Source organism: Dunckerocampus dactyliophorus, chromosome 5, assembly GCF_027744805.1.
Source record: "Dunckerocampus dactyliophorus isolate RoL2022-P2 chromosome 5, RoL_Ddac_1.1, whole genome shotgun sequence".
In the NCBI taxonomy this organism is placed as follows: domain Eukaryota; kingdom Metazoa; phylum Chordata; class Actinopteri; order Syngnathiformes; family Syngnathidae; genus Dunckerocampus; species Dunckerocampus dactyliophorus.
In genome coordinates, this window is record NC_072823.1 from 17,012,987 (window position 1) to 17,025,106 (window position 12,120).

The window sequence follows — 12,120 nt, forward strand, 5'->3', positions numbered from 1 at the left end:
TTCTCGATGGGATATAAATGAGGGGAACATGCAGGATGGTCCAAAAGAGTGATGTTATTCTCCCTGAAGAAGTCCTTGGTCAAGCAAGCATTGTGAACTGCAGCGTTGTCCTGTTGAAGAACACAGCTGTTACCACACAGACGAGGGCCCTCAGTCATGAGGGATCCCCGCTGCAACATCTGCACGTAAGCAGCCGCCGTTTGACGACCCCGCACCACCTGAAGCTCCAGTGTTCCACTGAATGAAAAAGCACCCCAGATCGTGATGGACCCCCCCTCCACTGTGCCGTGTAGAAAACATCTCAGGTTGGATCTCCTTGTCATGCCAGTAACGTTGGAAACCATCTGGACCGTCAATGTTACATTTTTTCTCATCAGAGAATAAAACTTTTTTCTTTTTTCTTTTTTCTTTCAATGTCCCATGTTTGATGCTCCCTGGCAAAGTCTAAACGCGCAGTTTTGTGGCGTTAAAGGAGACAAGGTATTTGAATTCCTTTTTTGTTTTTTAAACCCTTTTCCCGCAGATGCCGTCTGATGGTTATTGCCTTGCAGTCGGCACCAGTAAGGGCCTTAATTTGGGTGGAAGACAGCCCTATGTCTTGATGGACAGCCTATCGCATCCTCCGGCTCAGCGCAGGTGTGACTTTTTTGAGTCTACCACTTGACTTTTTTGTTCCATAATGCTCAGGATCTTTCAAAAAACTTAGAATGATTGTCTTATTGCTCCCAACCTCAGCAGCAATGGCAACGCTGCGAGAGGCCTTGCCTATGCAGATCGACAATCCCACCACGTTCAAAGAGAGAAAGCTTCTTAGCTTTAGCCATCGGGAGGGCATGACAGTGTGAATGCCTGACAGAAAATGAACATTTTGAGCAGACTTTGGCTTTTATAGCCTGTGATCTTAAACCTTTGATCAGCTGATAAACAACTTATTTCAGTTTGTTTTCAATAAATTACCTTTTCAAAATGTTCCCCTGTTTTAAATCCCATAGAGAACATTTGGGGATGGATGGCAAGGGACGTTTATAAAAATGGCCATCAGTTCCAGACAGTTGATGCCCTTCGTGAAGCCATCTTCACCACTTGGAGCAATGTTCCCACTAGCCTCCTGGAAACACTCGCATCAATCATGCCCAAACCAATTTCTGAAGTGATTAACAAGAACGGTGGAGCTACTCATTACTGAGTCCTACTGACAACATTTTTTGTTCTGTTTGGAGAGTTTTTTGTTATTTTTCGAGCGATGGTCTTAAACTTTTGATCAGCTGATAAACAGCCTATTTCAGTTTAGTTGTTGTTTTCAATAAATTACTTTTTCAAAAGGCTTTTTGTCTCACTCCCCCTTCTTGCTTTTGCATATTGTAGCTCTACTTAAAACCTCATTAAGATCCAAAATGTGCAAAATGCAAATTATAGCAATTTTTCATCCGGTCTTAAGATTTTTATCAGGAGTCTATCAAAACATATATATGTCAAAATAACAAACAACGGCGTAATCTTTTGGTTGGAACAATAATTAGTTTGACCGAAAACTGACCTCTGTTACCAGGCAACAATTTAATCATTGTTTATATTTTTCACCCTTTTTATACTGAGGGGAAAAAACATAATTCAAGTTCAATTTAAGTGTACACTGAGGCATTATTAGGTTGTTTAAAAAAAAAAATCTAGAACATTAAAAAGAAATGATTGGAGTTCCAACTAGCTTTTTAATTATTGTATAATAATAATAATAATAATAAATATTTGCAGTGGCAAGACCATCTTCTGATCCAAATAAGAATTACTGTTAGACTAAAACATGTTCTTGTAGAAGAACATGAAATACATTATTCATATTTTTGTTCTTAAAGCAATACAAGTTATCAGGTATTACAAATACATGCATGAATAATGAAATAAAAGTATATATAGATATATGCATGAATCATGTATATATATATATATATATAGTATATATACAGTATGTATGAATCATGTATATACAGGTATATTTATGAATCATGAAACGAAAGAGACAACTCTACATTTTTAATATAGCCTCTTCTTAATATTTATTCTTTTGACTCATGGGGGGCAGGGATATTTTTACAGCACAATTTGCATAATATCTCAACACATCCTGTGTACAACCACAAAACCATTACATTAGATTTTTTATGGGTTTTTTTACACGGCGTGAAAAACAAGACAATTGTACAAGCATTTTTTTTACAGTCAGCATACAGATAAATCTATACATATTCTCTCTCTTTTCAAATAATAATCTCTGAGACAAAATAACATGCAACATCCAAAACATAACATCCCAGACAACATTTGAAGTGGATTTTTTTTTGTCTTCTCGCTTATAGACACGTGTTACTGTACATTTATATGCCTTTTTTTTAAATTCTCCACTCCCCCAACACTCATGCATGCTCACATTTGGACAAAATAAACATTCACTCTGTAGAAAATAAACACTTTATGTACAATGTCAAATTACGTCAGTCACATTCGCACCCTGCGGGACAACAACAAATGGATGATTGCACAATTAAGAGGCAACAGGACAAACAGTGTGTTGGAGGGCAGTCTAATGGGGAAAACAGTCATTAGCGAGCATTTGCATTTGTTGGAATTAGTCTTTTATTGTATGTTGTCAAGTAATTCATCCTAAATTGTGCATTGCCTTTTGGTACTCCTCATGTTTATTTTTTTTTTTTCTTTAAAATTTGCTACATAGACATCAACAAATTGCACACAACATCAACTTCTTAACACGTTTTAGTTTCATTCCAGTGCAGAAAAACACTTGACCTCGCATGACAAATGAGAAAATAAACAATATGATAAAGTGCACAAGCTCCATATGGATGTTAACACTTGTTAGCATCATCAATATATATTAAATCAGTTAGAAAATTAAATACTTTAATAGACCTTATGCTTAAACGGATATAACATTGAGTACATTTAATTCCTAAACAAACCCACAAATAAACATGTTGCATAGAAGTACCCCAAAAGAATCGATGGGTCTTGAGAGAAAAAAAATGGCACGATAAAACACATTTCGGAAAAATCTGTATTCTTTGCTTTAGTTATTGTAATAATTTTCCTTTTGTGTGTCTTTTTTGCTGTTAAAGTGACATCTTTTATGCATTTTTAAAAATGCATCAAAATGTGAAATGCTTAAATATGCCGTTAGTTGCTTTCGTTAATTGTCTTTTTCCTTGAACATATGATAATGACTATTTCAAGGGGGCGCCTGCACTGTCCAAGTGCCGCCTTTTGACCCCGTGTGTCCTTTTTGTGATTTTGAGTGGAGTGGGGTGGGGTGGGGGGGTGGGGGGACTGAGGGAGTGTTTTGGTGACAGGCAGTGAAAAAGGCTGGTTCACCGTGTTGCACCGGGAGTCACACACAGACACACAACAGCACAGTGAATTCGACAGCACACACAGCAGGAGAGGAGGGCCGGGCTTCACAAATACACTTTGTGTGTAGTAGAAGAGTGTTGATAGGCTGTCAGCAAGTACAATAAGTAAACACATAAACACTAGCCCATGTCTAATGTTTGTAACATTCCACTCAGCACTGCTGTATTTAACCCTACAGTGCTTCCTGTATAACGTGTTACTGCATGATGTCCTACTTTGTGGTGCATCTCCATAAATAGCAACGAAATCTGTAGCAGATTGTCAGGACGCCACCTACAGGCCAGAGATCATATCTCTCTCTCTCTATTTCTATATACTGTAATGTGTATATATATATATATATATACTGTAGATACCCAAAACAGAACACTGTATCTGATATCAACATATTTTTTAATTCTCTGTAATCTGTGATAATTTTCTGACCAACTTTTTTTTTTTTTATACCAAACTTGCAAGTCTTTCGTTCCCTAATAAAACATTCTTACATCATGTCAAAAATAAGATGAATGCACCACAAATTTTACAGAGGTAGTATCAGAGCCGTAACAGAGGAGGGACCATGTCTGTGTAAAAGGGTATTCCGCGTGGTGATGGTTTCATGTGTATTGCTTATGCCTAACATGTTGGATTATGGTGTTTTTACAATTCAACATGTCCAAAAAGGAGTAGGAAGAAGCGGAGCTTATTGAATCTTACCCCTTCTCTTGTTTCTTCACATCCTGTTTTAAAATGCCACGGTTTTGTCATATCCACAGAAAAGACTGGAAGAATGTGAAGCACTGGATAGATATATGATGCAGTTATGAGAAAAGAAGGGATAAAAAATTATTTTAAAAAAACATGACAAAAAAGTAAAGTAAAGAATGACAATAAATGAATAAATAACGGAGTAAAAAAACTGACTGAACCATTTTAGAATGTATAAATAAATGCAAGATGTAAACAGCAACAACTTATTAAATGATGATAAATGAATTAAATATATTGCTGTTGTTAAAACTGACAATTTCTGCTATTTTTTATGTATCTGTATGCATCCAAGCTATGTGAAAACACACACAGTTACAGGATACGGGGTTCTGTGTGAAAGGGAAAGGCGGATAAATGCCTGATCTGTTACAGCTCTGATGCGCTATTTTGCAGGGTCTCTTCGTGAAAGAGGCGATTGATGTCGTCCACCGGCAGGGGGCAGCACACGTGCCCTGGCAGTTATCATGTAACATAGGAAGCAACCCCTCGTGGATGTAAAAGTGGATGGCTGTGAATTAAAATAAGTCGTTTTTTTTAAATTGGACATTTGCAAGCAGCACACCTCTACTCCATCTGCTTTAGAGGTTGGTTGGAGTGGAGCTAACGAGCAGCTTGTGCCAGCTCACCACCCTCTTCCTCATGTCCACCTTGTCTAGCCAGATGTAAGCTTCCCCGATGAGAGTCTTTTTCACAAATTTCCCTCCGTTGGACACTAGAAAAAGCTGGAAGAAAGAGAAAGAGAAGCTGGATTTAATTGCTTATTCTGCTGCTAAGATGTCAGCTCCAGCATGTATAACGGTAGGATGGGTAATGTTAATGCAATTCTGAGCCAGAAGAGTTAATCTTTAAACATTTGCAGCTTTTTGGACCGTTACGAATGTTTATTTGTATGCATTTGTTTTTGTGTGACATTTGCTTATTGCATATTCAGATTTTTTGACACTCTACGTTATCCAAGCTGGCTGAGGCACATGTGGTCAAAGGTTAAGTTACTCTGTAAGCGTACTTTCCTGGTTGTGATATATTTTACCAACAGCAGTTTTGTGTGGAGTTTGATGTGTTTTTAACGCTCTGCAGGCCGCCTGAGGCTGGATTATGATACGTAAGATCCACTCTTGCATCTCACAGGAACTACGGTGCTTTCAAAAAGTGCGAAATCTCAAAAAACATTATCAGTGAAGCATAAAGTCATAAGACATAAAACAGAGTAACGCTTGTGTTGCTACACCGAGAGGAAGGACACACTTTGAGTTAACTATGAAAGTTTAATCTCCATTATGACTCTTAAGGCAGTGAGGTTGACTCGTCTGGTGGCAGCATGTAAAAGTGAAAGTGAAATTGCACATCGTAAGACGCTCAGTGGAGAAATCAACATTGGCTGCATTCCCAGTCCAAACTGCTCATAGGCGGCGACCATCATGAAAAAGAAAGATAGTATTTTTGAGCATGGGAAAGAATTAGCTCCAATGAAATGGACAGCAATAACAGCATTAGCAGCGTCGTGGTATCATTACTGAGTATTCCTCCTCCCAATAAGCCTGGCTCTCACTGGCAACACTCCCCAGTGTGCAAAAAAAGTCCACAGGGATAAAAGTAAGGAATTGTTCTCTTTTTTATTAGTTTCATTTACTTTGTCCTTGACCAAAAATTACTCCATACTCTTTATTGCTCTCTGGTATGACCATATCTAATTTATTGTGTAAAGATAAGAGGTAATAACTATAAAAGTAATCTTCACTCGCCAAATGTACTGCAAAAAACATCAGTTAGGATAATCCATAATACCGCGAGAACATACAAAGCATCTTTCTAAAATCACAAAGATTAAAATTTGCTGATCTAGTACATTTTCAAACAGCTACAATTATGCATAAAGAAGACAATAACCTGCTACCCGAAAATGTCATACAATACTTGAGAGGAGAAATATGATCCCAGGGAAAAACTAAACTTAAAATACTAAAACCCCACAGCATTTCAGTATGTGGAATCAGATTGTGGAACGGATTGAGTAAGGAACTCAAAGAAAGCACCAAGATGAGACATTTCAAGAAAGAATACAAGCAGTTGATGTTTGCAAAATACAAGGAAGAAGAGTCTTGAAGCACTGTGTACAAAATACTATGTCTCACCACTACACCACGCATTACTCTTCAGTCTTGTGAGTTCATAGTCAGTACTCACCTATTAGTACAGCTATGTTCTGTTATGTTTATTTATATTGATTATTATTTATTCATTATTATACTGATTGTTATATATGATTATTATTTGTTATGATTGTGGAAAAACCTTGACAATTATATTACCACACATTACCTTATACAGTAGTACCTCACATAACATAATCTCCTTTTACGTAAATTCCACTGAACATAAAGAATTTATGTAAAGTTTTTGCTTCGTATTACAGAAGAAATTCCATATAACATAAAGCGTCAAGTCAGTGCAAGTCTTTTTTTTTTTCAATCAACTTTATTAATGCCTCAAGTCGGTGCAAGTTCAGACTAACACGTGGTGACGCCTTCTGACGCATCACGCTCTCATTGGCTGATTTTCGGGGCACCGCCTCCGCTCTCATCTCATTGGCTGAGTTATACAGCACATACGTGAGTTTGTGTGAGAGACAGGCTTGTCCCTTCCACCTCCTTCCTCTTCGTAGTCGCCCTTAAACTAACTTAAACAATTAAGTTAAGTTACAAATTAAAATTTTGCACACAGCATTATCATGTAGTGCGTGTGCGTTTGTCTGTGACACCAGCTGACTCTTAGACTCTTTAAGGCTAGTCCTCCTCCTCCTTCCTGCCTCCACTTGCACTCCTGATCAAGACATCTCGTGAACGGTAAGATTGTTTTTGTTTTTCAGTTTTATTCATTTACAGTAATCTTATTTATTACCTTATTTTATATTGGAATGTTACTCTACTATGTTTATGCTAACGTTTTCTTATATTTTCCCACCATATTTGGTGGACTTTGAATATTTTGAAGGGCCAAAGTGGTGAGTTTGGGAAGATCTTGGAACGGATTAGGCTATTTACATGTATTTTATGCTTTGTATAACATAAAAACCCTATAACATAAAGGTTCTTGGAACGGATTATTTACGTTGTAGGGGCGTCTACTGTAATTTCCCTATGTATAGTATTAACTGGTAAAGACCACAGGAAATACAGGAAGTGAATAAATGTATTGCAATTGATGTGAAATGGATGGGTTGTAGGATTAAATAAGCTTTGCTTCTTCTTTTGTACATGTGAAAATGCAAATTGTACTTTGTGATGTATTCCATTGTAACTTGTATGCATGTTCAAAGAAATTAAACCATTACTATTACCATAATTCTTCCATTTCATATTTTTATTATTGTATTTTATATTTCTGTCATGTGTGCTGTGTACAGTGTGAGTGACTTGGTATAATAATATAAATTGGGTATATAATTTGACTTCCATCACAGTCTAGGAACAGAACTCGTATGTAACCCGAGGACTACCTGTATTTGTCAATTATTACCAACTTAGGTTGAATGAGACGTGTTTTCTGTGGAGAAACACAGCATATTTTTGGAGAAAAATGTGCAAAATATGCAACAAAAATCTGCATGTGACCCAAGATAGTGGGAGTGTCTTTGAGACTCGACTGTTTTTAATTTTTGATCCATGATGCATGCGGTCAAAGGTCAAGATAGTTTCTGTGGGAAAAATATGTCTTTTCCAAAATAAGCCACAACGATGAACTCCCACAGGATTGTGTGATCCGTAGCTGCATACCTGTATGGAGTGTCCCGTGGGGTTGAGAGGAAATCGGAAGGTCTCGTTAAAAGAAGGCTCCCTGTCATGACGACAAACTCTGGTTTTCTTCTTGATGATCCTTTTCTGAGTCGCCACATTGACCACGTACAACTTCACATACAGGTCTGGAGGGAGGGTGTCAAAGTGGACAAAGACGTTATGAATGGGGCCTGACCTATATAACGCTCATGAAGAACAGCTCATCCGCATCCAGTCGCTCATGCATGTGCATACACAAACACTCACATATTCACACACATAGACTGTGTCTGTTTCACACCTGGCAGGTGGTCTGGGCTTTTGAACTTGTAAGTAATGTTCCTGCACTGAAGAATCTCCAGGACCAACTGGTCACCATCTGTCTTCACCTCCTTCTTTAGAGCAACTTTGATCTCTCCCATCACTTGGGTTTTACCTACAACGACGACAATACACAAGCCAATTGATTACTATGCATTATTAGTATTATTATTATTGTCATAGTTGATTATTACATCCTTTAAAAATGGACTCAACTGAACTGCAACCCTGAAAAGCTTTGCACAAAGTGTGTCCTTAAATTGGGATCAGAACCCAAAATAGGTTGCGGGTCACTTTTATTGGGTCACAGAATGTCTGAGTGAAATACTGTAAGCTTTTTTTTATTATCAGCAAGCAGGCACACAATTTCTTCAAGCTAAAAAAGTTCAGGAAACCCTGCAACTTCTGATTTATTAACATGGATTTATTTTATGTGCTGGTAGTCCTCCAAGAAAATGGCCATTTCTTTTTGGTGAGAGGCCACACATTGATTTTGTCCAGCACTTAAAAATATACAGTATATTATTTCTGCTGTCAGTTCTTAAGACTTGTGTATAACAGTCTGTCTTTGTTGCATCTGTCTAGCTTGGGTTTTCCTGTTTAAAGCATGTTTTACAGTATTAGTACGTACAACGCTATGAAATTATGTGCTAATTATGTGCTATGAAAAATATTCCACATTTAAATAATCGCTGTTAATAAAGAATTAAACCTAAAAATGTAACATACTTCATCAAATTAAATGCAACCCTTTTACAAGCTCAACTACATGTTTTGCTTGGCCTGTTGGAGGTGAACCCCTGGAGCGTCATGCGTGGAACAGCTGTGTGCCACAACAGTCTGTGATGACCTTGGACTATGTTACATATTGAAATGAGAGATTATGGAAGGGCTGCAGCACTGTGACACCTGAGATGCATAACATGTAGATGTAGTTATGGCAGACGACAGGATACTGTTGCATCCTAAGTCATGTCTTCTGATACAGAAGTGCTTCTCAAATTGTGGGGCGAGACCACCTGAGGAGTGGGGGTTTGCTGTGAACCGTCAAGGGGGCGTAAGAGGCAGGAAGGACTTTCAATATTGGTGCAGACCTGCCAACATGTATGAATTTGTCATACTCAGCGTGCCAGTGAACTCTTGAATATGCTCCATTTTTTTGCATTTCCCTGGTTTCAGTTTTGAGTTCAGTCTGTACAGTACAGATAAAAAGGGGGGATTGGGGGGGGGGACATGTCTGTCCCTCAATGGGGGCCTGACAGAAACTAATTGAGAACCAATAAACTACAGGGAAAGCAAATGTAGAAAAGTCTTTATGTGGAATGGCCAGCAGGTGGTGACATAGAACATAGAATCATACATGAACAGTAGATCCATACTATTTGCAGTGATTACTTTCCAAGACCACACGCAAATAGCAAATACAGTGTTCTCTCGTTTATCGCGAGTGATAGGTTCCCAAAATAGCCCGCAATAAGTGAAATCCACAAAGTAGCCAACTTTATATTTTTTTACAACAATTACATGTTTTATGGCTGTAAAACCCCTCACCATACACTTTATACACTTTTCTCAGACAAGCAATAACATTTTCTCACATTACCGAGGGATAGAGACTCTCATAAAAAAAGTATTTTTGACAGTCTCATAAAATTCTTCTTAGCGTAATGATGGCGAGAGCAAGGAATAAAATACATCCAGAGCTTTCAGACACCCTATTTGGATCTTTCCCGTAGAAGGGCACCAGAAACGCTAAATATACGTTCTGCATGCTAATGGAAGATTAATAGAAGATTTATACCTGTTTTTATAGACTAATCCAGAGCATTTGATAAAGTAAAACATGAAAAACCTGCTCAAAATATTGAGTGACCTGGACATTGATGGGAAAGACCTGATGATTATAAGAAATCTGTTAGGCAATACAGCCAATTCAAACTCATTCAAAGAGGGGTTCGACAAGGTTGTGTACAATCTCCTGGTGTGTTTAACATCTACAGCGAAATCATCTGACACATTAATGAACAAGCTGGAATAAAGGTTGGAGGAATAAACATTAGCAACCTCAGATATGCAGATGACACTGTGCTAGTTGCACTTTGAAATAAAGCTACAGAACAGCCGGAACACAGTGGTAGCCCGTAGCGAAGCAAATGGACTTACTCTGAATGTTAAAAAAACTGAATGCTGAACACATACAGCCAATTCTGTAAAACTGCACATTTTGGAGTGGCCTTTTGTTGTGGCCAGCCTAAAGATTTCCACTTGCACGCATTTTGCCTCCGCATTATCCCGCAATTCACCATGGCAAAGCGTGTCATTTAGATGGCATACCTGAAAAGGTTGAAGACTAGTTTGTGCACTGTTTACGCATTTGGTATACAATTTGTGACCGAAAATGGTGCATCCATCCATGCATCCATCCATCCATCCATTTTCTATACCGCTTCTCCTCTTTAGGGTTGCTGGGGCATGCTGGAGCCTATCCCAGCTGACTTTGGGCGACAGGCGGGGTACACCCTGGACCGGTCGCCAGCCAATCGCAGGCAAACAACCATTCACACTCACATTCATACAATTTAGAGTCGCCAATTAACCTAACATGCAAGTTTTTGGAATGTGGGAGGAAACCGGAGTACTGGGAGAAAACCCACACACGCACGGGGAGAACATGCAAACTTCACACAGAGATGCCCAAGGGAGAATCAAACCCAGGTCTTCCCGATCTCCAGACTGTTACTGTGTTGGTCAACATGCTAACCACTAGACCACCGTGGGGCCCAAAATGGTGCATATTGGCATGAAATGCCACTCATGGTTTATTACACCTAAGTCAAGTATTGTTTACGTCTAGTGTACAACACCTTACGCAGGAAGTGCATTGTTCCCTCATGGGTATGCACTGTCACCACCACTTCCCACAGCCGTGAAGCAGTCCTGGCTTTATTTGGTCCCACGTGACGCCATGTAACACCATGCATCACCCCCACCTTCATTAATTCCTTTATTTGCAAGGGACCTACAAGATGTTGAACTCCAGAGAAGGAGCTTTCATTGCCGAAAAGTAAGGTAAGTCTATATTTTCTCACAGCTGCAGAAAGAGAATGCGAAAAGAGAAGGAAGAAGGCAAAAACTACAAAAAACAAGGCACGGAGTTAATGGGCGAGGGTATTGCTGACTAGCAGACATCACTTTGAGCATTGTGATTAGTTATTAACAGAAATTCACAAGGAAGATCCAAGAGGCTACAGAAATTACTTGAGAATTCCCCCCGACTTGATCCGAGCGGCGGTGGAACAGTTAACCCATTCATGTGAATATAACACGTTTTGATACGCACCGCTCGCATTGATTGCATATAGATTGTGGTGCGTTCACGACCAGTTCACAGAAATGATGCGTGGCACAAATTTTTACCATTTCAAAATTTTCTTTGCGCACTGGCACGCAGCCCCGCACAGTTTACACATACTTCACACCTGTTTACGAACAATTTCATTTACTCACTGGCATGTCATTGGCACACTTGTGAAATAATGATGCTGTCTAATCAGTATCTTGAATTGTCACATCCTTGAGGTGGATGGATTATTTCAGCAAACACAGACTTTGACAGATTTTTGAACAATATTTGACGAAAATGGGCCTTTTGTGTACATTGAAAGAGTTTTAGATCTTTGGTTGTTCAGCAATTGAAAGCTGGGAGCAAAAACAAGTGTTACATTACATTTTTGTTCAGTGTAATAATGCAAAACATGACAGTTCAGCCACTTGCCTTCATTCTCTGGAGTCCCCAGGTGGTTTTTGTCAGTTCCATTGGGAATAGTACCACTGCGACAAACAGGACAAA

The 12,120-nt window shown here is 38.7% G+C and overlaps 1 protein-coding gene across 6 annotated transcripts in view; it reads right to left on the minus strand.

The window, feature by feature from the left end:
* Window positions 1-2,024: 2,024 nt before the first annotated feature.
* Window positions 2,025-12,120, minus strand: part of pclob (piccolo presynaptic cytomatrix protein b) — a 72,157-nt gene continuing 62,061 nt past the window's right edge. For all 6 annotated transcript variants that reach the window (XM_054775578.1, XM_054775577.1, XM_054775575.1 and 3 more), the window contains 4 exons: window positions 12,046-12,101; window positions 8,251-8,385; window positions 7,950-8,095; window positions 2,025-4,898 (listed from right to left, as the gene is read on the minus strand). In XM_054775578.1, the coding sequence (XP_054631553.1) occupies window positions 4,755-4,898; window positions 7,950-8,095; window positions 8,251-8,385; window positions 12,046-12,101 (481 nt within the window). In that variant the 3' untranslated portion in view covers window positions 2,025-4,754. The remainder of the gene's footprint in view (window positions 4,899-7,949; window positions 8,096-8,250; window positions 8,386-12,045; window positions 12,102-12,120) is intronic.